The sequence below is a fragment of the Macaca thibetana genome, chromosome 1 (genome assembly GCF_024542745.1).
Source record: "Macaca thibetana thibetana isolate TM-01 chromosome 1, ASM2454274v1, whole genome shotgun sequence".
NCBI lineage: Eukaryota > Metazoa > Chordata > Mammalia > Primates > Cercopithecidae > Macaca > Macaca thibetana.
In genome coordinates, this window is record NC_065578.1 from 31,038,018 (window position 1) to 31,063,868 (window position 25,851).

At 48.6% G+C, this 25,851-nt stretch overlaps 1 protein-coding gene across 3 annotated transcripts in view; it reads left to right on the plus strand.

Annotated features, from left to right (window-relative positions):
• Positions 1-25,851, plus strand: part of TMEM39B (transmembrane protein 39B) — a 112,185-nt gene that overhangs the window by 81,931 nt on the left and 4,403 nt on the right. For 2 of the 3 annotated variants that reach the window (XM_050795172.1, XM_050795180.1), the window contains exons 2-7: positions 785-911; positions 1,433-1,652; positions 2,528-2,611; positions 2,929-3,083; positions 18,455-18,791; positions 20,801-20,988. In XM_050795172.1, the coding sequence (XP_050651129.1) occupies positions 785-911; positions 1,433-1,652; positions 2,528-2,611; positions 2,929-3,083; positions 18,455-18,791; positions 20,801-20,988 (1,111 nt within the window). The remainder of the gene's footprint in view (positions 1-784; positions 912-1,432; positions 1,653-2,527; positions 2,612-2,928; positions 3,084-18,454; positions 18,792-20,800; positions 20,989-25,851) is intronic. The other variant, XM_050795190.1, reaches the window with a different exon arrangement.

Genomic DNA, 25,851 nt, shown 5'->3' on the forward strand with positions numbered 1-25,851 from the left:
TCCCAGCCATGTCCTTGACCCTTTATTTAGGCCCTGGGTCCTGCCCATGAGATCCCAGAATACCCTTTGAGCTGAATCATGGGGCCCTGGAGGAAAAAGCTGTCCCAAAGGTACCCAGAGTTATAGACCTCCAGAAACATATGTCTGAATGGGGCCCAATGTGTACCAGAGTTGAGAGCACAATACCCAGCCACAATACTGTGACAGAGTGTAAACTGAGTTTCCTAATGTGTGAAAAACTTACCTTGCTGGGTTTGTTCACTCATCAGCATATACTTGCTGGGCACTGTGGTAGGGGATATAACAGTGAAAAAGACAGATAAGGTAACTGACTTCATTGACCTTCCATTGTGATAGGACAGACAAGCAATAAGCACGTTAACAAATGAATAAGATAATTTCAGAGAGAGAATTGTAGTGGAAAAAAAGAATAAAATTGCAGAGAAAGTGATGGGGAGGGTTACTTCAAAACTTCAGAAATGGCAGTCAGGGAAAGACTTTCCAGATAGGATACAGTAAGTGCTAGAGGTAGCAATGAGCTTGGCTTGCTGAAGAAAGAAAGATCAAGATGTTTAGAGCATGGGGCGGGTGGTAGAGGGTGGGTATGAGGTAGAGAATGATAGGGGATGAAGCTGAAGATGAAAGAAGAGGCCAGATCATAGGTCTCAGTGAGGATTAAATGATAAAGTGAGATACTAGGTGACTGGTAGCTGGTATCATCACTGCTGTTATCCTTGATATATGCCCCCTGGCTTGAGGCTCTATGTTATGTTGAGCCCCACAGGAGGACGAAGAGGTCCCAACAGGACATCTTACTGTCGAAATCCACTCTGTGAGCCAGGATCCTCGGGGGGCTCTGGTGGAAGCCACACTTCCAGCGCATCGGTGACCAGTGTTCGTTCCCGCACCAGGTAAACCACCTCTCTGTCTCGCCCCTCACTCTGGCCTCACAGGGACAGTGTGGACAGGGCTCTCTCTGACTGGATTCTAAGGTGTAAAATCCTAGATTCCAGTGGGGGCTTAGAGGGGAGTGAGCAGCAGAAAAGACCCAGAGGGAGCTCAGTTGAGGGTAATCACTTGGACAGATGCAGTGGGACATGGTAGAATAAATCCAAAGGCCTGGATTCTAATGACAGTTCTGCTCCAGTTTTGCTGATGGCTTGGACAAGTTGCCTCCCCTCTCTGGGCCTCCTTTTCCTCATCTGTAAGATGGACCTAATAATTCTTTCTCTCCTAGGGGGTGTTGGAAGACCTGAATAAGATTAGGGATAGGAAAAGGCTTTGTCGGGTTCCTTTGTCTGACAGTGTTAGGAAGACCCTGTCCTTGCTATAAGCTACTTTTCTGATCTTATCCCACAATCCTTTGCCTCAGAAGCCCTTCCTCGTAGGATCCTCAGGTCAGCCATTGATGTTGTTCTCTCTTCACTGCCAGGAGCAGTTCTGGAACAGGCCTCTCCAGCCCCCCTCTGGCCACCCAAACGGTTGTGCCTCTACAGCATTGCAAGATCCCCGAGCTGCCAGTCCAGGCCAGCATTCTGTTTGAGTTGCAGCTCTTTTTCTGCCAGCTCATAGCACTGTTCGTCCACTACATCAACATCTACAAGACAGTGTGGTGGTATCCACCTTCCCACCCACCCTCCCACACCTCCCTGGTAGGTACTCAACAAGGGTGTGTGTGTGTGCGCGTTTCTTTTGGTTTCAGTTTAGCATAGCCTACTAAGCACCACAGTGCGCTTGCCTCCATGCCGAACGTGGAAGGTGCTGAAGGAACAGGAAACTGATGATTCACTGAACACTCCTAGTGTGTTTAGTAGCACATTGGGCACTGTAAGTGTATCGGAGATGAATCTGACGAAGATTTTACCTAAAGGAGCTCAGAGTCTTTTTTTTTTTTTTTCTGAGATAGAGTTTCGCTGTTGTTGCCCAGACCTGAGTGGAATAGCGCAATCTCAGCTCACTGCAGCCTCCACCTCCCAGTTTCAAGTGATTCTGCTGCCTCAGTCTCCTGAGTAGCTGGGATTACAGGCGCCACCATGTCTGGCTAATTTTGTATTTTTGGTAGAGACAGGGTTTCACCATGTTGGTCAGGCTAGTCTCGAACTCCTGACCTCAAATGATCCACCCACCTCAGCCTACCAAAGTGCTGGGATTACAAGCATGAGCCACCGCGCCCGGCCAGGAGCTGAGTCTTAATCCGGTAGTGGAGATGAACCATGGGCGTACATGAATGCTTCAAGGGGAGGAAAGACTTCAGTGCAGAAACAGTATAGGGACAGGGGCATGTGTGAGCAGAGCAAGAGGGCTCACATACCACACTCTCATCCCCAGGGACTGTCCCACTTCCCTTCTTGGGGTCCTGTTCTACTCCTCTAGGTAATTTCCTGGCCTGACTCAGCCGGAGGCCGATGAAGGTCAGATAATGGGGACAGTCTCTGTGGAAAGAAATAGGCAGGGGGAGGTGGATATGAAAAAAGCCTGCATATGGGCAAGGGGCCCACATGACCCCCAGGCCTCTGCCCCCTGACAGAACTTCCACCTGATCGACTTCAACTTGCTGATGGTGACCACCATTGTTCTGGGCCGCCGCTTCATTGGGTCCATCGTGAAGGAGGTGATTGGGTCCTAGAGGCTGGCCAGGGACTTTGGGATTCCCCGTTTCCCCTGGGGATGCCAAGGAAACATGCCCAGCCCTTCAGCCTTAGGGTATTTCCTTGGGGCTCCCTTTGGACTTGGTTAAAGAACATTAGTTACATCCCATCTTGGAGTTTACTGGGTATCAAAGAGAAGGATTTACCTTGCCAGGTTCTGCCCAGCCTGCTGTGCCACCTCTCCCTGGGTGGGATCACAGGTCATGCTGGGTGGGATTTGGGCACAGCCCCTTTGGCCTCCATCCAAGGCCCCATCCTGTCCTATCTTGCCCTGACCCAGGCTTCTCAGAGGGGGACGGTCTCCCTCTTTCGCTCCATCCTGCTGTTCCTCACCCGCTTCACCGTTCTCACGGCAACAGGCTGGAGTCTGTGCCGATCCCTCATCCACCTCTTCAGGACCTACTCCTTCCTGAACCTCCTGTTCCTCTGCTATCCGTGAGTACCCCTCACTGCCCAGCACCTGGCCCCTGACCTGTGCCCTGACCATGGCTGGCTTACCAGGCCTCCATATCTGGAAGATCGGAGGCAGGTAGCAACATCCCGTCACATTGTCTGGTGACACCCACTGAGGTCAGGATAATTAGCCTTTTTTTGCAGAAGAAACTGAGGTGGCATAATTTACCCAGCTCTCACTATGGGGGAGGTCAGAATGGGACTCAGATCTGCATATATATCCCAAAGGAACATTCCCAAGAGGGAGTGCATGGGCTTTGCCTCCCTCACTCTTCCTTTCACCTCTCTCTGGTTCTTTCCCTTTGTCTTTGTCTCTCTTTGTGTATCTCAGTGCTTGTGTAATCTCTTGGTATCTCCCCAAGTCTGTGTGCCAGCAAACAGCTGCGTGGTTGCATGTCTCTGGGTGTCTATGCATGAAGCATGTGTATTTGCCTGCATATGCATGTGTATATGTCTTTGTGCCTGTTTTTACTCTGTTTCTCCATCTCACCAGACCCTAGATTGTTGAGGATGGACAGACTGTGTCGGGGATGTGCCCAGGACTGCCCCTTTGTGGCTTTGCATCGGGGAGAACTTTGGTGAGGTGTTGGATCTGGCTGCTTCTGGGGCAGGCTCCTGGCTGCCTGAGCATTAACAGTCATTTCCCAACTGCCAGGTTTTCTGGTTCACAGAATTCCTCAAGCTGGGTCAATCCTGGTCTCTGGGAAGCTTCGGAGCTGGCACCTCCCCCTTTCTACCCTGCATGTCCAAAAAGGCACTGGCACAGAAGCCCCGTCACACTTGCTTCAGTTATATCTACTTTTTAATTACAAGAGTGACATGTGGCCAGGCGCAGTAGCACACATCCGTAATCCCAGCACTTTGGGAGGCCAAGGCGGGCAGATTGTTTGAATCCAGGGGTTTGAGACCAGCCTGGGCAACATGGTGAAACCCTGTCTACTAAAAACATAAAAAATTAGCCAGGTGTGGTGAGGCATGCCTATAGTCCCAGCTACTCAGGAAGCTGAGGTGGGAGAATCACCTGAGCTCAGGAGGTCGAGGCTGCAGTGAGCCAAAATTGTGCCACTGTACTCTAGCCTATGCAACTGGAGTGAGGTCCTGTATCAAAAAAAGAGTGACACGTGTGTCTTAGAAAAACAGTAAACTTTACAGAAGCTTTTAACATGGAAAAAGAAAGTCCCACATAGTCTTATTCCCCCAGAAGTCCATTACTGGCAGCATATTTTCCCAAAATATTTTCTGTGCAAGTACACACACATGCAGTTTTTTTGTTTGTTTTTGAGATAGAGTCTTATGTCACCTGGGCTGGAGTGCAGTGGCACAATCTTGGCTCACTGCAACCTCTGCCTACTGGGTTCAAGCAATTTTCCTGCCTCAGCCTCCCAAGTAACTGGGATTACAGGTGCCCACCACCATGCCTGGCTACTTTTTGTATTTTTAGTAGAGATGGGGTTTCACCATGTTGGCCAGCTGGTCTCAAACTCCTGGCCTCAAGTGATCTGCCCACCTCGTCCTCCCAAAGTGCTGGGATTACAGGTGTGAGCCACAGTGCCTGGCCACATGCAGTTTTTTAAAAAACAAAAATGGTATTATGCTATGCATGATGTACAGTTTACCACACTTTTTACTTAATCATATAATGGATATTTTTCTATGCCAATACATATGGGTCTGTCTCATTTTATTTTTTTTTAGAGATGAGGGTCTTGCTGTATTGCCCAGGCTGGAGTGCAGTGGCTATTCACAGGTCTGTTCCCACTACTGATCAACACAGGAGTTTTGACCTGTTCTGTTTCTAACCTGGGCCAGTGCATCCCCTTCTTAGGCAATTATGTGATCCCCCACTCCCAGGAAGTCACCATATGGATGCTGAACTTTTATGTGGGCACCTCATTGGCATAGCTCATTATAGCCTAGAACTCCCCAGCTCAAGTGATCCTCCCACCTCAGCCTCCTGAGTTGCTGGGACTATGGGCATGCGCCACCATGCCCAGCTGCCTCATTTTTTTAATGGCCTCATAGTATTCTATGTTATAGAATTTTTCACAATTTATTTGTCTTCTACTGGCAAACTTTTTTTTTTTTTTGAGACGGAGTCTTGCTCTGTTGCCCAGGCTGGAGCGCAGTGGCACAATCTCGGCTAACTGCAACCTCCAACTCCTGGGTTCAAGCAATTCTCCTGCCTCAGCCTCCCAAGTAGCTGGGATTACAGGCATGCTCTACCACGCCCAGCCAATTTTGTATTTATAGTATTTTTGTATATTTAGGTTTCTCCATGTTGGTTAGGCTGGTCTTGAACGCCCAACCTCAGGTGATCTGCCCACCTCGGCCTCCCAAAATGTTGGGATTACAGGCGTGAGCCACCACGCCTGGCAATTTTTTGTATTTTTAGTAGACATGGGGTTTCACTGTGCTAGCCAGGATGGTCTTGATCTCCTGACCTCGTGATCTGCCCACCTTGGTCTCCCAAAGTGCTGAGATTACAGGCGTGAGCCACTGTGCCCGGCCTATTGGCAAACTTTTAAGTTGTTTCTAGCTTTTCCTTATTCATAACAATGAGGCATATATCTTTGCATATGTGTCCAATATTTCTGCACAGTAGATTCCCAGAAGAATTAACTACACCAAAAGATGTGTTCATTTACATTTTTCATAGATATTAACAAATTGCCCTTCGAAAGGATTGTACTGATTAGAACTTAAGAGTTGCCGGCTGGGCGTGGTGGCTCATGCCTGGAATCCTGGCACTTTGGGAGGCCGAGGCGGGTGGATCCCAAGGTCAGGAGATGGAGACCATCCTGGCTAACACGGTGAAACCCCGTTTCTACTAAAAAATACAAAAAATTAGCCAGGCGTGGTGGCGGGCGCCTGTAGTCCCAACTACTCAGGAGGCTGAGGCAGGAGAATGGTGTGAACCTGGGAGGCGGAGATTGCAGTAAGCCCAGATCGCACCACTGCACTCCAGCCTGGGCAACAGAATGAGACTCTGTCTCAAAAAAAAAAAAAAAAAAAAAAAGTTGCCTTAATTTGACAGTTTATGGTTACTACCTGGTGAATCTTTTCTTCCTGGATGCAGATAACACCCAATGTCCATATTATGCTTTATTTTTCATTATTTAATTTAAAAATGTTTATTGACCAAATATAAACTTATTGTAAAAAATTGAATCCAATAGTGCTAAAAAGCTTATAATGAAAACCATTGCTGGGCACAGTAGCTCATGCCTGTGATCTCAGTGACTTGGGAGGCTGAGGGGAGAACATCACTTTAGCTGGTGAGTTTGAGGCCAAAGAGAGCCATGATCATACCAGTGCACTTCAGCCCGGACAACAGAGTGAGACCCTATCTCTAAAAATAAATAAATAAATAAATAGGAAAACATTAGTCTCCAACCTCACCCTCCAGATTTTTAGTCCCACTCTTCAATAGCAGTCTCTTTTACTTTCTGGGTTTTATTTATTTGTTTGTTTAGAGACAGAGTCTATAAACCTATTATCCAATTCTAAAGTGCCACTGCACTCCAGCCTGAGTGACAAGACCCTGAGACAGGGTCTGGCTCTGTTGCCCAGGCTGGAGTGCAGTGGTGCAATCTCGGCTCACTGCACCCTCTGCCTCCCAGGCTCAAGCCATCCATCCTCCCACCTCAGCCTTCTGAGTAGTTGGGACTACAGGCATGGGCCACTGTGCCTAGCCTGCTTATTCTTTTTAAAAATTTATTGATTGGCCAGGCGCGGTGGCTCACGTTTGTAATCCCAGCACTTTGGAAGGCCAAGGTGAATGAATCACTTGAGGTCATCACTTGAGGTCAGCAGTTCAAGACCAGCCTGGCCATCATGGTGAAACACTGTCTCTACTAAAAATACAGAAATTAGCCAGGCGTGGTGGCCCACGCCTATAGTCCCAGCCACTCAGGAGGCTGAGGCAGGAGAATTGCTTGAAACTGGGAGGTGGAGGTTGCAGCGAGCTGAGTTTGCACCACTGTACTCCAGCCTGGGCAACAGAGTGAGACTCCGTCTCAAAAAAAAAAAAAAATTACTGATTTATTTTAGAATTGAATAATAGGTTTACACAGTTAAAATTCAGAAGGTTTAAACGAGTATACCATGAAAAAGTCTCCCCTTGACTGCTGCCTCCCAGCCACCCAGTTTCCTTTCCAAGAGGTAATCATCAATGTTTTTGGTTTCTTGTATATCCTGGAAACAAATGTTCTATGCATATACAAACATACCGCATACACACGTGCAAGTATATTGATTTCCTGCAATGACAGATGATTTAGCTCACCGTCCCATCCTTACTGTTCCCAGTAATTGATAACTTTTAATATTTTTAATTTTCTATTGGTTATTTTTGTCAATAGTGTAAGTATCCCTATACTTTTTTTTCTCCATCAACAATAGTATCTTGAATCGTTTTTATGTAAGACAAGAATATTAGGTACCCAACCACTTTTCCTCCCCTCTTCCTCTTTTCATTTCCTGGCAGCTATATTTTTACTTTTATATTGTCAAGCTTGACATTCACGTTCTCCTGTGTAACCACATTTAAGCCTTCCGTTCTTTGTCTAAGTCTGATTCTGAAAATTAAAAACCAGTATGTGGCTTTGATAAAATTATGTGTATGCAGATATCATTCACTCCAGGGCCCAGTAGTATGCAAGCATGATATTTCTTCTCTATAGTTACAGAGTTACAGTCTTGGACCTCTTTATTTATTTATTTTATTTTATTTTTTTTGAGATGGAGTCTTACTCTGTCACCTAGGCTGGAGTGCAGTGACATGATCTCAGCTCACTGCAACTTCCGCCTCCCAGGTTCAAGCGATTCTCCTGCCTCAGCCTCCCAAGTAGCTGGGATTACAGGTGTGCACCACCATGCCAATCTAATTTTTTGTATTTTTAGTAGAGACGGGGTTTCACCATGTTTACCAGGCTGGTCTTGAACTCCCAACCTCAAGTGATCTGCCCACCTTGGCCTCCCAAAGTGCTGGGATTACAGGTGTGAACCACTAAGCCCAGCCAGGAACTTTTTTTTTGTTTTTGTTTTTGTTTTTGTTGTTTTTTTTTTTGTTTTTTTTTTGTTTTTTTTTGAGACGGAGTCTCGCTGTGTCTCCCAGGCTGGAGTGCAGTGGCGGGATCTCGGCTCACTGCAAGCTCCGCCTCCCAGGTTCCCGCCATTCTCCTGCCTCAGCCTCCCGAGTAGCTGGGACTACAGGCGCCTGCCACCTCGCCCGGCTAGTTTTTTTTTGTAATTTTTTTTTTTAGTAGAGACGGGGTTTCACCGGGTTAGCCAGGATGGTCTCGATCTCCTGACCTCGTGATCCGCCTGTCTCGGCCTCCCAAAGTGCTGGGATTACAGGCTTGAGCCACCGCGCCTGGCTTTTTTTGTTTTTTTTTTGTTTTGTTTTTTTTTTTTGAGACAGAGTCTCGCTCTGCCGCCCAGGCTGGAGTGCAGTGGCGTGATCTTGGCTCACTGCAAGCTCCGCCTCCCGGGTTCACGCCATTCTCCTGCCTCAGCCTCCCGAGTAGCTGGGACTACAGGCGCCCGCCACCTCGCCCGGCTAGTTTTTTTGTATTTTTTAGTAGAGACGGGGTTTCACTGTGTCAGCCAGGATGGTCTCGATCTCCTGACCTCGTGATCCGCCCGTCTCGGCCTCCCAAAGTGCTGGGATTACAGGCTTGAGCCACCGCGCCCGGCCTGTTTTTTTTTGTTGTTGTTGTTTTTGAGACGGAGTTTTGCTCTTGTGGTACAGGCTGGAGTGCAATGGCGCCATCTCTGCTCACTGCAGCCTCCGCCTCCCTGATTCAAGCAATTCTCCTCCCTCAGCCTCCCGAGTAGCTGGGATTACAGGCATGCACCACCATACCTGGCTAATTTTGTATTTTTAGTAGAAATGGGGTTTCTCCATGTTGGTCAGGCTGGTCTCGAACTCCCAACCTCAGGTGATCCACCCACCTCGGCCTCCCAAAGTGCTGGGATTACAGGCGTGAGCCACCACGCCTGGCCGGCAGGAACATGTTTTTAAAGGACTTCTTTTTTTTTTTTTTTTTTTTTTGAGACAGAGTTTCGCTATTGTTGCCCAGGCTGGAGTAGCCCAGTCTCGGCTCACTGCAACCTCTGCTTCCCAGTTTCAAGTGATTCTCCTGCCTCAGCCTCCCGAGTACCTGGGACTACATGCAACTGCCACCATGCCCAGCTAATTTTTTGTATTTTTAGTAGAGATGGGGCTTCACCGTGTTAGTCAGGATGGTCTCAATCTCCTGACCTCGTGATCCATCTGCCTCAGCCTCCCAAAGTGCTGGGATTACAGGTGTGAGCCACCGCGCCCAGCCTTAAAGGACTTCTTTAAAGGGCTTGTACTCCCAACTACTCAGGAGACTGAGGTATAAGAATCACGGCCGGGCGCGGTGGCTCAAGCCTGTAATCCCAGCACTTTGGGAGGCCGAGACGGGCGGATCACGAGGTCAGGAGATCGAGACCATCCTGGCGAACACGGTGAAACCCCGTCTCTACTAAAAAATACAAAAAACTAGCCGGGCGAGGTGGCGGGCGCCTGTAGTCCCAGCTACTCGGGAGGCTGAGGCAGGAGAATGGCGTGAACCCGGGAGGCGGAGCTTGCAGTGAGCTGAGATCTGGCCACTGCACTCCAGCCTGGGCGACAGAGCGAGACTCCATCTCAAAAAAAAAAAAAGAATCACGTGAACCCAGGAGGCAGTGGTGCAATCTCAGTTTATTGCAACCTCTGCCTCCCCGGCTTAAGCCATCCTCCCACCTCAGCCTCCCAAGTAGCTGGGACTACAGGTGCAGGCTACCATGCCCAGCTAATGCCAGAGGTTACAGTGAGCTGAGATTGTTCCACTGCACTCCAGCCTGGGCAATAGAGCAAGACCCTGTTTCAGACCCCCCTACACACAAATGTTCCTAGTGTCAAGGTGAAATGGTTTTTCTTACACTCCATCAATTACTTAAAATCATAGCACATTTTAGTTTGCTTCATATTTACATTATAACTTTCTTATATGGCTTTTTATTTTTCTTGGACTTTCTAATTGCCTTTCTTTTTTCTTATTGACAAAAGAATGATGAGGCTTCATCATATCCTCAAGTTTATCCAGCCTCTCAGTCATACTGCCTGTTGCCTGGAGTCCATTTCCTTCTCCCTATTTCTGCCACAAAGGCATCCCTCCTCGAGCCCTTCCTCCTCCTGCTGCAGTCTGGAGTGTTTGCTCTTTAGGTCTGCTGTACAGCTCTCAGCCTGGGACTTCCCTTCACTGCCCTCTTGGGTTGGACCCCCTGCTTCCTGAATCCCATGTCTTCCTCTTTCTTGGTTTTCTTATTTTGCTGGAATAAATTATCAGGTAATTTCCTTAGCAATGGGTACATTGGAGGTGTATATGTTCTGAGTCCTTGCATGTCTAAAAGTCTTTATTCTGCCCTCATACTTGATTGATGGTGTGGCTGAATGTAGATTTCTTTTTTTTCTTTTCTTATTTTTGAAACAGTCTGTCGCCCAGGCTGGAGTGCAATGGCACGATCTCAGCTCACTGCAACCTCCGCCTCCTGGGGGGTTCAAGCGATTCTCCTGCCTCAGCCTCTTGAATAACTGGGATTACAGGCATGCCACCATGCCCGGCTAATTTTTGTATTTTTAGTAGAGACGGGGTTTTACCATGTTGGTCAGGCTGGTCTCAGACTCCTGACCTTGTGACCTGTCCACTGTGGCCTCCCGAAGTGCTGGGATTACAGGTGTGAGCCATCGTGCCCAGTCTCTATGTAGATTTCTAAGTTCAAATTCACATTCTCAGAACTTTTGCAGTTATTATTCCATTGTCTCTAGTATCCAGTGTTGCTAGTGAGAAGTCTGATGCCAGTTTGAGTTTGATTCCAATTCTTTTGTAGATGACTTGTATTTTCCTTTCTGAAAGCATTGAGGAATATTCTGTTTATCTTTTGATTACTTGAAATTTCAAAGGATGTGTCTGTTATGGGACTTTTGTCATTCATTCTATCAGGACTCTAAGGACTTTTTTAACCTGGAGATTTGAGTACTTCTTTTTTTTTTTTTTTTTTTTTTTTTTTTTTGAGACGGAGTCTCGCTCTGTCGCCCAGGCTGGAGTGCAGTGGCCAGATCTCAGCTCACTGCAAGCTCCGCCTCCCGGGTTCACGCCATTCTCCTGCCTCAGCCTCCCGAGTAGTTGGGACTACAGGCGCCCGCCACCGCGCCCGGCTAGTTTTCTGTATTTTTTAGTAGAGACGGGGTTTCACCGTGTTAGCCAGGATGGTCTCGATCTCCTGACCTCGTGATCCGCCCGTCTCGGCCTCCCAAAGTGCTGGGATTACAGGCTTGAGCCACCGCGCCCGGCCAAGATTTGAGTACTTCTTTAGCTTGGGGAAATTTTCCTCTGTTATTTCCTTGATAATAACTTCCTCTCAATTTTTTCTATTCTTTCTGGATTTCGGTTCACCAGATGGTAGACCTCATAGATTGGTCATCTTTTTCTTCTGTATTTCTCTAATAATCTCTCTTTCTCTGTATGTGCATGGCCTTCAGAGAGATTTCCTCAACTTTGTCTTCTAGCTTTTTTAGAGATTTTTTCAGCAATCGTATTTTTCGTCTCTAAGGCCTCTACATTTTGCTGATTGTTCTTTTCTCATAGCATACTATTCTTGTTTTAAAAATCTCTTACTTTCCTCAATTTTGTCTTTTCACTAGGATCAATTTTTCTGTTTCATGCTGCTTGTTTTCCAAGTATAGTTGACTTCTTTGCTTGTCTCTTTATATGTAAAAATGAGGGACTGAGTAGCAGGAGTGCATTTTCTTTCTGTCATTTAAAGGGATGGGAGCTTTGACTGGAGGCTCTAAGTACATGGGCAGGGCACACTGACTGGCAGGCTTTGCTTTGAGGATGAGTGAGTGAAATGCCAGTTGTTAGGCTTTGAGCCTCCGTAGGCCAGAAAGGGAGTGATGGGGGTTTTACTCTAAGATATCCCCATTAGAGACCTCAATTCTCAGTTTACTCAATTTCTTTAGAAAAGATTCCTTCAGGGTGTGTTGTATGAGGTGAGTAGGGGAATAAAGGGACTGACTCTTATAAGTAAACATGGGTCATTTTTTAATCCTATTTATTCAGCCCTGCTCCTCACTTCATCTTCTATCATATGTGCCCACTTCAAGCCAGAGTCTCTCTTGGGTCACTCTGGGTAGATAAGCTCCCACCTCCAGTCCAGTTCACTCATGGCATATTCTAGACCTGTGCCACCCAGTTGATAGCTCCTAGCCCCCTGTGGTTATTGAATACGTGAAATAGGCTAGAATGAGTTGCGGTGTGCTCTAAGTGTGAAATACACACTGATTCTGAACACTCAGTACACACACACACACACAAGAAAGTAGGCTGGGCATGGTGGCCCATGCCTGTAATCCCAGCACTTTGAGAGACTGAGGCAGGCGGATTGCTTGAGCTCAGGAGTTTGATACCAGCCTGGGCAACTTGACAAAATGCCATCTCTACCAAAAATACAAAAATTAGCTGGGCATGGTAGCCTGCACCTGTAGTCCCAGCTACTTGGGAGGCTGGGGTGGGAGGATGGCTTGAGCCTGGGAGGTGGAGGTCACAATGAACTGAGATTGCACCACTGCACTCTAGCCTGGGAAACAGAGCCAGACCCTGTCTCAAAAAGAAAGAAAGAAAGAAAGAAACTAAGACTGGGCACAGTAGCTCACACCTGTAATCCCAACACTTTGGGAGGCCAAGGCAGGGTAGATTGCTTGGGCCCAGGAGCTTGAGACCACCCTGGGCAACATGGAAGAACCCTGTCTCTACAAAAAATATAAAAATTAGTTGGGCATGGTGGCACACACCTGAAGTACCAGCTACTTGAGAGGTCAGAGGATTGAGACCCCATCTCAAAAAAAAAAAAAAGGCCAGGTGTGGTGGCTCACGCCTGTAATGCCAGGACTTTGGGAGGCCAAAGCAGGCGGACCACCTGAAGTCAGGAGTTCGAGACCAGCCTGACCAACATGGAAAAACCCCATCTCTACTAAAAACACAAAATTAGCTGGCATGGTGGTGCATGCTTGTAATCCCAGCTACTCAGGAGGCTGAGGCAGGAGAATCACTTGAACCCGGGAGGGGAAGCCTGCAGTGAGCTGAGATCATGCCACTGCACTCCAGCCTGGGCAACAAGAGTGAAACTCTGTCTCAAAAAAATACATAATAATAATAATTTCATCTCTTTTATTGTTATTTTTGGGGGTGGGGATGAAGTCTGTTACCCAGGCTGGAGTGCAGTGGTGCGATCTCCGCTCACTACAAGCTCCGCCTCCCGGGTTCACACTGTTCTCCTGCCTCAGCCTCCAGAGTAGCTAGGACTACAGGCGCCCGCCACTACGGTCCGGCTATTTTTTTAATTTTTAGTAGAGACGGGGTTTCACCGTGTTAGCCAGGATCATCTCGATCTCCTGACCTCATGATCCACTCGCATCGACCTCCCAAAGTGCTGGGATTACAGGCAAAAGCCACTGGGCCCGGCCCATCTCTTTTTTAATGTGGCTAAATTCTGTGACTCTGGTGGCGGGCACCTGTAGTCCCAGCTACTCAGGAGGCTGAGGCAGGAGAATGGCGTGAACCCAGGAGGTGGAACTTGCAGTGAGCTGAGATCACGCCACTGCACTCCAGCCTGGGCAACAGAGCCAGACTCCATCTCAAAAAAAAAAAAGAAAAAATTATGTGACTCATCTTTCTGTTGGAAAGCAATGCTCTAGACGATGGCTGCTGCTTCGTCTGTTAGCATGTCTCCATCTGCTTTCTAAGTTTGTCAGAATCATTTGTGCACTGATGACCTTCACTCCCATTTTATTTTTTTGCTGATAACACATTTATTTTCTACTTCGATAGACTCTCATGTAGGGTGGAGGAGACGGGAGGGAATCTGCTATCATGCATATGAAGCTGCTTCTAACTTCTAACCTGTCAGAGCAGTCGGTCACCAAATAATTTATCATAGGATCTATCTGCAGTCCTTCTTAGAGACAAAGCCAGTGAGATTCTTTTTTTTTTTTTTTTTTTTTTTTTTTTGAGACGGAGTCTCGCTCTGTCACCCAGGCTGGAGTGTAGTGGCCAGATCTCAGCTCACTGCAAGCTCCGCCTCCCGGGTTTACGCCATTCTCCTGCCTCAGCCTCCGGAGTAGCTGGGACTACAGGCGCCTGCCACCTCGCCCGGCTAGTTTTTTGTATTTTTTATTTTTAGTAGAGACGGGGTCATGCCCACTAATTTCGTGTTTTTGTAGAGATGGGGTTTCACCATGTTGGCCACTGGTCTGAACTCATGACCTCCACCCGCCTCGGCCTCCCAAAGTGCTGGGATTACAGGCTTGAGCCACCGCACTTGGCTGACAATTTAAGTTTAGGTGGAGACCCTTGTATGTTCACAAAGGTGCCCCACCCCCTCCACCTGGACAAGAGACCCCGTCTAAAAGAAAAGAAAAATTTCCTTTTACTTTTTTCTGGGGGTCCCAAGAAGAAATCATCTGAGCCTCTTCCTTTTCTAGTCCCTGGTTTCTGTTATTAATCATCTATTCTGGGCTGGAAACTATACTAGGGGTTGTTGTAGGACTAAAAGACATATTTATGAGAATACTAGTGTGATACCTTGCTGAGAGTGGGATCAATACAAGCTATGTAATTTAGGGCAAGTTTTAAGGAAACTGAGGCTTATAGAGGTTAAATAACTGGCCGTAAATCACAGAGCTAGTCAAGTGGCAGAGCTGGAATTTTTTTTTTTTTTTTTTTAAGGTAGGGTTCAAACCTGTAACCCCAGCACTTTGGAGTGCAGAGGTAGAGAAACTGCTTGAGCATTGCAGCCTCAAACCAGCTGCTAGGAAAGAGGTGAAACCCTTCCCTCCTCCACCTACAAAAAGTAGCTGGGACTGTATGCATATAGTCCCAGCTATTTTTGGGATTTTTTGTAGAGACAAGGGAAGATCACCATCTTTCCCAGGTGGTCTTGATCTCCTGCAATGAGCTGAGATTCTCTACCACTGCACTCCAAAGTGCTGGGTTACAGAATGAGACCCTACCTAAAAAAAAAAAAAAAAAAATTCCAGCTCTGCCAGAGCTGGGATTTTGATTTAGGCCAGTTATTTAACTCTAAAGCCTCAGTTTGCTTAAAACTTGACCTAAATTCATGGTTTGTATTTCCCACTCTCAGCAGTAGAATCACACAAGTTTCTCATAAATTACTGTCTTTTAGCCTACAACAACCCCTATTTTATAGATTCCAGCCAGAAACCCATGATTAATAAATTATGACTAGCCAGGAACAGGCCAGTGATTTCTTCTTGGGACCCCCAGAAAAAAGACTAAAAGGAAATTTTTCTTTTACTTTTCAGGACATCTCTTGTAATGAGGGGGTGAGGGGCACCTTTGTGAACATACAAGGGTCTCCACCTAAACTTAAAGAATCTCACGGCCGGTGGCTTAAGCCTGTAATCCCAGCACTTTGGGAGGCCGAGACGGGTGGAGGTCAGGAGTTCAAGACCATCCTGGCCAACATGGTGAAACCCCATCTCTACAAAAATACAGAAATTAGCTGGGCATGATGGCGGGTGGCTGTAATCCCAGCTGCTCAGGAGACTGAGGTGGGAGAATCGCTTGAACCCAGGAGGCGGAGGTTGCAGTGCGCCAAGATCACACCACTGCACCACTCCAGCCTGGGCAACAGAGTGAGACTCCGTCTCAAAAAAAAAAAAAAAAAAAAAAAACAAGACACGTAGCATTGTGATCAGCCCTAACTCGTTGGGGCAGCCCAGGAACTCTTGTGGGGATGTGTAAGTCTGAGGACCTGGGGAAATTGAGAGGTCGCAAGCTGAAAAAGAGAATGTTTATAAAAGGCCCTACTATGATGGGCATGGCACTTACCCACTTTTTTAATTACTCTTCTAGACTGTGGGCCCATCTAGTTTTCTCCTCATACAATAGCAGCCACGCACAAAAACTCCTTGACTAATTAGCTTGAGCCCTGCTCTCAGGGTGCTGCTCAGGGGGAAGGATTTGTTCTGTTTAAGGGCCCATTTCAGTGCCTGGTAAGTAATAGACACATAAATATTTGTTCCTGAACTGTGCTTCTCTGCAAACTAAATAACAACTCATTACTTATACCTCTCTTGTGTGTGCAGGTTTTTTGTGTGTGGTTTTGTTTTTGTTTTTGTTTTTTTTTTGAGACAAAGTTTGTCTCTACCCCCCAGGCTGGAGTGCAGTGGCACAACCACTGGTCACTGCAGCCTGAACCTCCTAGGCTGAGGTGATACTCCCACCTCAGCCTGAGTAGCTGGGACTACAGGCGTGTACCACCATACACACCTAATTTTTTGTTTTTGTTTTTTGTTTGGTTTTTTTTTTTTTTTTTTTTTTGAGACGGAGTCTCGCTGTGTCTCCCAGGCTGGAGTGCAGTGGCGTGATCTCGGCTCACTGCAAGCTCCGCCTCCCAGGTTCACGCCATTCTCCCGCCTCAGCCTCCCAAGTAGCTGAGACTACAGGCGCCCGCCACCACGCCCGGCTAGTTTTTTGTATTTTTAGTAGAGACGGGGTTTCACCATGTTAGCCAGGATAGTCTCGATCTCCTGACCTCATGATCCACCCGCCTCGGCCTCCCAAAGTGCTGGGATTACAGGCTTGAGCCACTGCGCCCGGCCTGGTTTTTTTTTTTTTTTTTTTTTTTGAGACGGAGTCTTGCTCTGTCGCCCAGGCTGGGGTGCAGTGGCGCGATCTCGGCTCACTGCAAGCTCTGCCTCCCGGGTTCACGCCATTCTCCTGCCTCAGCCTCCCAAGTAGCTGGGACTATAGGCACCCGCCACCACGCCCGGCTAATTTTTTGTATTTTTAGTAGAGACAGGGTTTCACCGTGTTAGCCAGGATGGTCTCCATCTCCTGACCTTGTGATCCGCCCACCTGGGCCTCTCAAAGTGCTGGGATTACAGGCGTGAGCCACCGCGCCCGGCTGTTTTGTTTTTTTTTTGTTTTTGAGATGGAGTCTCACTCTGTCGCCCAGGCTGGAGTGCAGTGGCGTGATCTCGGCTTACTGCAAGCTCCACCTCCCGGGTTCATGCCATTCTTCTGCCTCAGACTCCCAAGTAGCTGGGACCACAGGCACCCGTCACCACACCCGGCTAATTTGTTGTATTTTTTAGTAGAGACGGACAGGGTTTCACTGTGTTAGCCAGGATGGTCTTGATCTCCTGACCTCGTGATCCACCCATCTCGGCCTCCCACAGTGCTGGGATTACAGGCATGAGCCACTGCACCTGGCCCATACCCTCCTAATTTTTTTTTTTTTTTTTGAGACAGAGTCTCGCTCTGTCACCCAGGCTAGAGTACCGTGGTGCAATCTCGGCTCACTGCAACCTCCACCTCCCGGGTTCATGCCATTCTCCTTCCTCAGCCTCCCGAGTAGCTGAGACTACAGGCGCTCACCACAACGCCCAGCTAATTTTTTGTATTTTTAGTAGAGACAGGGTTTCACCGTGTTAGCCAGGAGGGTCTCAATCTCCTGACCTTGTGATCTGCCTGCCTTGACCTCCCAAAGTTCTGGGATTACAGGTGTGAACCACCATGCCCGGCCACCTGCCTAATTTTTAAATTTGTTTTGTAGAGATGGGGTCTCACTATGTTGTCCAGGCTGGTCTTGAACTCCTGGGCTCATGTGATCTTCCCACCTCGGCCTCCCAAAGTGCTGGGATTATAGACGTGAGCTACTGTGTTTGTCCTCTTTGTACACTTTTAACTAATCACTCATAATGATTTGTTGAGTACGTGCCTTGATCTTTGGTACCAAACAGTTCTGATTTTGAGCCCCACCCCCACCTGCCCTATCACTTCCTTACTAATTGTGTAAGCTTTGGGAATTTACTTCCCCTTTCCGAGCCACAACTTCCTCAGCTGAAAAGGGGACAAAGTAATAGTACCTAATGCATAGTATTATGAGAAAAGAGTTTGCCTGAAAGCATTCGGTACAGTGCCTGGAACATAGGCTGTGCCCTGCGAATGTGGGGCTGTTGCTGTTGTGAGTCATCCCTAGGCTGCGAGTGCAGGGACTTTCTTCTTGCTTCCTACTGTATCCCCAGTGTCAGCATTTCTGCTGTACCCCCAGTGCTTGGCACGTACCAAGTGGTAATACGTGTGCTAAATGACTGGCCCTTGGATGGGAGGGTGGATGGATGGAAGGTCTGGTAAATTCTCCCCTTTAGGCAGCCAGGAGAGCTGAGGCCCATGGAGGAAAGAAGATCCCCTCAGTGGCTGGGAATTCGGATCCTGGCCCATGGACAGGCCTTCCCTCACCACTGTCTTCCCCAGCAGGTTTGGGATGTACATTCCGTTCCTGCAGCTGAATTGTGACCTCCGCAAGACAAGCCTCTTCAACCACATGGCCTCCATGGGGCCCCGGGAGGCGGTCAGCGGCCTGGCGAAGAGCCGGGACTACCTCCTGACACTGCGGGAGACATGGAAGCAGCACACGAGACAGCTGTATGGCCCAGACGCCATGCCCACCCATGCCTGCTGCCTGTCGCCCAGCCTCATCCGCAGTGAGGTGGAGTTCCTCAAGATGGACTTCAACTGGCGCATGAAGGAAGTGCTCGTCAGCTCCATGCTGAGTGCCTACTATGTGGCCTTTGTGCCTGTCTGGTTCGTGAAGGTGCGTAGCTCAAACCAGGGAGGGAAAGGGCCTAGCTGGGACCTTTCCCTGCTGCCTGCCTATGTGATTTCTCCTGCTGGCCTAACTCTGCTGTTTTTGATGTGATTTCCCATCTGTTCTCCTCTGGAGGACTGGAGCGACTACTGCCTGGAGTGCAGTGGCACAACCAGTGGCCTCAACCTCCTGGTCTCAAGTGATCCTCCTGTCTCAGCCTCTTGAGTAGCTGGGACTACAGGCATAAGCCACCACGCCCAGCTAATTTTTAAATTTTTTATAGAGATGGAGTCTCACTATGCTGCCCAAGCTGATCTCAGAATTCCTGGTCTTAAGTGGTCCTCCTGCCTCAGCTTCCCAACGTGTTGGGATTACAGGCATGAGCCACTACATCCGGCCTGTGTCCATTTTATTTTACTTTTCTTATTTTTTATTTTATTTTATTTTTTTGAGACAGAGTCTCCTTCTGTCAGTCAGGTGAGTATAGTGGCACGATCTCGGCTAACTGCAACCTCCGCCTCCCGGGTTCAAGCATTTCTCCTGCATCAGCCTCCCAAGTAGCTGGGATTATAGACATGTGCCACCATGCCCAACTAATTTTTGTATTTTTAGTAGAGATGGGGTTTCACCATTTTGGCCAGTCTGGTCTCAAACTCCTGGTCCCAAGTGATCCACCCACCTTGGCCTCCCAAAGTGTTGGGATTACAGGCATGAGCCACCATACCCCAGCCTGTGTCCATTTTAGATTGCAGATAACTAGATTCACTGAAGGGAAGTGACCTGTCCAATGTCACCCAGCCAATGAGGGAGACATGGCATTGTTATTCATAATACTTGATTACAAAGACTAGTGAGTTTGTATTTCAGCAATTGTTGTGACACAGACATGTCACAATGTCTGGCTTTATCATTTAGTAAGGAAGCCAGTGTTCATCCAGATTTGAGTGACCCCAAAAGCCTGTGCTGTCTTTTATTGCTTATATGGTCTCCTGGGAAGGTACCTCCTTAGCTGCAAACTGCAGTGGGCTTGAGAGAACTTAATGTCTTTTTTTTTTTTTTAGACGGAGTCTCGCTCTGTCGCCCAGGCTGGAGTGCAGTGGTGTGATCTTGGCTCACTGCACCCTCCACTTCCCAGGTTCAAGGAATTCTCCTGCCTCAGCCTCCCAAGTAGCTGGGATTTTAGGCGTGTACCACCACACCCAACTAATTTCTGTATTTTTAGTAGAGACGGGGTTTCACCATGTTGGCCAGGCTGGTCTTGAACTCCTGACCTCAGGTGATCCACCCACCTCAGGCCTCCCAAAGTGCTGGGATTATAGATGTGAGCCACTGCACTGGGCCTAGTAGTTGCTCTATCCTCATTTGACAAATGAGGAAACTAAAGCACAGAGAAGGTAAATGAGTTGCCCAATGTCACATAGTAAATAAGCGAAAGAGCCAAGATTTGAATTCAGATCTCTTGGACCCCAGAGCCTGTTCTCTGGCTCAGAGTGGTGGGCAGTAGGAGCAAATTTCCTTGTAGAAAACCAACTAGTGGGCCGGGCGCGGTGGCTCAAGCCTGTAATCCCAGCACTTTGGGAGGCCGAGACGGGCGGATCACTAGGTCAGGAGATCGAGACCATCCTGGCTAACAGGGTGAAACCCCGTCTCTACTAAAAAAAATACAAAAACCTAGCCGGGCGACGTGGCGGGCGCCTGTAGTCCCAGCTACTCGGGAGGCTGAGGCAGGAGAATGGAGTAAACCCGGGAGGCGGAGCTTGCAGTGAGCTGAGATCCGGCCACTGCACTCCAGCCCGGGGACAGAGCGAGACTCCGTCTCAAAAAAAAAAAAAAGAAAACCAACTAGTGGGCACAGGGCCTAAGCCTTCTTTGTTGGGTGTTTGATTCTTGGTTTCGGGCTATTCTGAGGTCTCCCCAGGACTGTCCTAACCTCTCAGTCAGGTAGAATCAGGGAGGGAAAGGGGATGAGGCCATTATGGGGATCCCAGGCCTCACCCACCTTCTGCTACCCCCAGAACACACATTACTATGACAAGCGCTGGTCCTGTGAACTCTTCCTGCTGGTGTCCATCAGCACCTCTGTGATCCTCATGCAGCACCTGCTGCCTGCCAGCTACTGTGACCTGCTGCACAAGGCTGCCGCCCATCTGGGCTGTTGGCAGAAGGTGGACCCAGCACTGTGCTCCAACGTGCTGCAGCACCCGTGAGTCACCCTACCCTGCTTGGCCCAATCCCAGCCCTTCTGGTCAGCATCTGGAGTCACTTGTCCACCTGCTGATTAACGTATTCAGTTAGCAAATAGTTATTGAGCGTATCTTGTATATTAGGCCAAGCGTCCAGGGTGGGGTATGGTGGGGCCTGACACACGTTCCCTGTCCTTGGGTAACTTGCAGTATACTGAAGATGGGAGGGGACCGATGGTAATTCTTGGACTTGTTGACTTTCTCTTTGCTGACTGTTTATTCACTCATTGCCTTACTTGCTCATGCTTCACTCTTCTCTTACCTGCTCACTCATCCACGGGGTCATTTTGTCACCTACTCTTTCAGCAGACGTTTACTTCCACCCAATCCATACCAGGCCTGTGGATGGCCAGGCAAAATAGCTTGGACTTTGACTTAGGCCTAGCAGGGGATAGAGGATTTTTAGCAGTGGAGGGACCCATCCCAAGGTGTGCTTTAGAATCATCAGCCTGGTGCCAGGATGTGGTGCTGTGCTAGTTGATGCTGAACCCTGGCCAGGGAAGGATGAGGTAGGCAAAAGAGACCTAGCTGCAAGAAGGCACTGCACCCAGAGCAGAGGCAGAAATCACACTGCTCAGGGACCCTTTTTCAAAGTACTTTTCACCCCAGGTCATACTAATTTTCCTGCCTGTATTCCCCCATTAGACTGGAAGCTCCTCAAGGCCAGGATCACCTCTGAAGCACATCTGAGTCTTGGGCCCAGGACAAGGCTTGGCAGAGAGGAGGCCCCTAGGACAGGTTTGCAGAGGTAGGCCCACCAAGGAGCAGAGATGGAAGCAAGGCCACAGAAGCTAAGCCTCCTGGTGTTGGCCATGCATGTTAGTCAGGGTCCCTTTCAGGCTCTGACCTGGAGGTCCAGAAAAGTGACTGGGCATTGCTGATTGGGACAAAAGGAGGCTTGGCTCAGCCTTGGGCTCTGAGGGGCGGGAGGAATAGGAAGATAGAACATAGCTGAACATGAGGATATACCTGTCCGTGGCTCACCATGGTCCTTCGCATGGCTTCCCAGCTGGGTCCTGCCAGACGTTTCTGCCTCATCTTTTACCATGCCCCAACCCATCCTCTGCTCTTCAGTAAAGCAAAGCAAATCTCCTCAGGTCCTCATATGCTTTATGCACTTGTGCATCCAGGCTTTTGCAAGTGATGTGTCTTTTGCTTGGGATGGTCTTTCCATTCTTTCTATGCTCGTTAACTCCTGTTCATCTTTTAGCACTTGCTTTCTCCAGGAACACTTTCCTGACCATCCAGATGGGTTCAGTGCCCCTCTCCTATAAGGGGCCCCTCCTTTCAGTGGCCCATAATACCATGATCATTGCATTTAATGTTTTCTACTGTGTTTGCTTAGTTACTTGCCTGTCATTCCAGGACTGAAAGTTCATGAAGCTCAGGGCCCTTGCCTGTCTAGCACTCATTTGCCTCCTCAGGCCTTTTTTTTTTTGAGATGGAGTCATGCTCTGTTGCCCAGGCTGGAGTGCAGTGGCACAATCTTGGCTCATTGCAATCTCCACCTTCTGGATTCAAGCGATTCTCCTGCCTCGGCCTCCCGAGTAGCTGGGACTACAGGTATGCACCTCCACACCTGGCTAATTTTTACATTTTTAGTAGAGGCGGGGTTTCGCCATGTTAGCCAGGCTGGTCTCAAACTCCTGACCTCAGGTGATCCACTCATCCTGGCCTCCCAGAGTTCCCAAAGTGCTGGGGTTACAGGCGTGAGCCACTGCGTTTGGCCTAGGCCTTTTTTTTTAAGGTAAAATTTCCATACAGTGAAATGTGCAATCCTTTTTTTTGAGACAAGGTCTTACTCTGTCTCCCAAGCTGGAGTGCAGTGGTGCAATCACAGCTCATTGCAGCCACAACCTCCTGGGCTCAGGTGATCCTCCCACTTCAGCTCCCAAGTTGCTGGGATTACAGGCGCATGCCACCACGTCCAGCTAATTTTTGTATGTTTTTGTTTGATGTTTTGCCATGTTGCCCAGGCTGGTCTAGAGCTCCTGGGCTCGAGTGATCCACCCACCTCGACCTCCCAGAATGCTGGGATCACAGGCATGAGCCACTGCACATGGCCTACAAATCTTAAAAAGTGTGCAATTCTTTGAGTTTTGATAAAGGTATATACGCTTATGTAACCCACCCCTCATCAAGATACAGAACATTTCCAGCCCTTCAGAAAATGTCCTCATGGCCCTTCCTAGTGATCTTTCCCCCAAGACAACTACCTTTCTATTTTCTTTCACCAGAGGTTAGTTTTGCCTATCGTAGAACTTAATATAAATGAAATCATTGTGTCCAACTTCTTTTTTTTGGTGACGGAGTGTCACTCTGTCGCCCAGGTTGGAGTGCAGTGGCACGATCTTGGCTCACTGCAATTTCCGCCTCCCAGGTTCAAGCAATTCTCCTGCCTCAGCCTCCCAAGTAGCTGGGATTACAGGCATGTGCCACCATGCCCAACTGATTTTTTGTGGTTTTTTTTTTTTTTTTTTTTTTTTTTTTGAGACGGAGTCTCGCTCTGTCACCGAGGTTGGAGTGCAGTGGCCGGATCTCAGCTCACTGCAAGCTCCGCCTCCCGGGTTCATGCCATTCTCCTGCCTCAGCCTCCTGAGTAGCTGGGACTACAGACGCCCGCCACCTCGCCCAGCTAGTTTTTTGTATTTTTTAGTAGAGACGGGGCTTCACTGTGTTAGCCAGGGTGGTCTCGATCTCCTGACCTCGTGATCCGCCCATCTCGGCCTCTCAAAGTGCTGGGATTACCGGCTTAAGCCACTACGCCCGGCCCGATTTTTGTGTGTTTTAAGTAGAGACGGCATTTCACCATGCTGGCCAGGTTGGTCACAAACTCCTGACCTTGTGATCCGCCTGCCTTGGCCTCCCAAAGTGAAGCTGGGATTATAGGCGTGAGCCACTGCACCTGGCCCCAACTTCTTCTATTCAGCATATTCTGTGAGGTTCATTCATGTTGTGAGTCACACAATAACTTTTCTTTTTTGTTTTTTGAGACAGTTTCGCTCTTGTTGCCCAGGCTGGAGTGCAGTGGCACGATCTTGGCTCACTGCAACCTTCACCTTCTGGGTTCAGGCGATTCTCCTGCCTCAGCTTCCCGAATAGCTGGGATTACAGGCCTGTGTCACCATGCCCCGCTAATTTTTTTTGTATTTTTAGTAGAGATGGGGTTTCACCATGTTGGCCAGGCTGGTCTCAAACTCCTGCCCTCAGGTGATCTGCCCACTCTTGGCCTCCCAAAGTGCTGGGATTACAGGCATAATCTCACTGTGCCTGGCCAACTATTTTTTTAAATGAGTGAATCAACAAGGCAAGAGCATTGGGTTGAGAAGGGGGCTGCTTACAGGCTATGACTTCAGTCCTCTGGTCCAGGCCCTTGGGATTCCTGGGAGCTCTCACAGGACATTATAAGAAAGCTCACTGGTCCCACCATCTCATTCATATGCTCACTAGGGCCTCTCTGTGCCAGGCCTTACGGCATGCTCTGAGGACACGGGTGGATTAGATCGTCCTGCTCAAGGGCTCTCAGCCTAGTGAGGTATACAGATAGGGAAATAAATGACCAGTATTGGGAAATGTGGACTAGTAGCAGGAGATGCTGGAACAGTTAAAGGATGCCAGATGGGCCAGGCACAGTGGCTTATGCCTGTAATCCTAGCACTTTGGGAGGCTGAGGCGGGCGGATCACCTGAGGTCAGCAGTTTGAGACCAGCCTGGGCAACATGACGAAACCCCGTCTCTACAAAAAATACAGAAAAATTAGCCGGGTGTGGTGACAGGTGCCTATAGTTCTAAGGCAGGAGAATCGCTTGAACCTGGGACGTGGAGGTTGCAGTGAGCTGAGCGCCACTGCACTCCAGCCTGGGCGGCAGAGTGAGACTCTGTCTTAAAAAAAACTCATAGGTGGGAATTGAACAGTGAGAACACTTGGACACAGGATGGGGAACGTCACACACCAGGACCTGTCGTGGGGTCGGGGGAAGGCGGAGGGATAACATTAAGAGAAATACCTAATGTAAATGACGAGTTAATGGGTGCAGCTCACCAACACGGCACATGTATACATATGTAACAAACCTGCATGTTGTGCACAGGTACCCTAGAACTTAAAGTATAATTAAAAAAAAAAAAAAAAAAGGATGCCAAACTCTGGGGAGTTTGAGAAAGGCTTTGTGGAGGAACCTGGGTTTTGAAAGATGATGAAGAGCTTACCAGAAGGATTAGGCTTTGGGAAGGGCAGTCCAATTGGAGGGAGCAGCTTAGGGAGAGACATGAAGCAGTACAGAGTGCTGGAGGAACGAGAAACAGCATGAGCTGTGTGATGAGGGTTGTGGGAAGCCACACAAGACCTCAGAGGCCATGCCAAATCCTTGGGGCCTTGACTCCACGGGCACTAGGAAGCCTTCAAAAGGTTTTAAGCAGGGCCAGGAGCTGCGGCTGGTGCCTGCAATCCTACCACTTTGAGAGACAGAGGCAGACAGATCACCTGAGGTCAGGAGTTCGAGACCAGCCTGGCCAATGTGGCGAAACCTCGTCTCTACTAAAAATACAAAAATTAGCCAGGCGTGGTGGCAGGTGCCTGTAATCCCAGCCACTCTTGAGGCTGAGGCAGGAGAATTGCTTGAACCTGGGAGGCGGAGGTTGCAGTAAGCCAAGATTGTGCCACTGCACTCCAGCCTGGATGACGAGATCGAAACTCCTTCTCAAAAATAAAAAAAAGGGGCCGGGCGCGGTGGCTCAAGCCTGTAATCCCAGCACTTTGGGAGGCCGAGATGGGCGGATCACGAGGTCAGGAGATCGAGACCGTCCTGGCTAACACAGTGAAA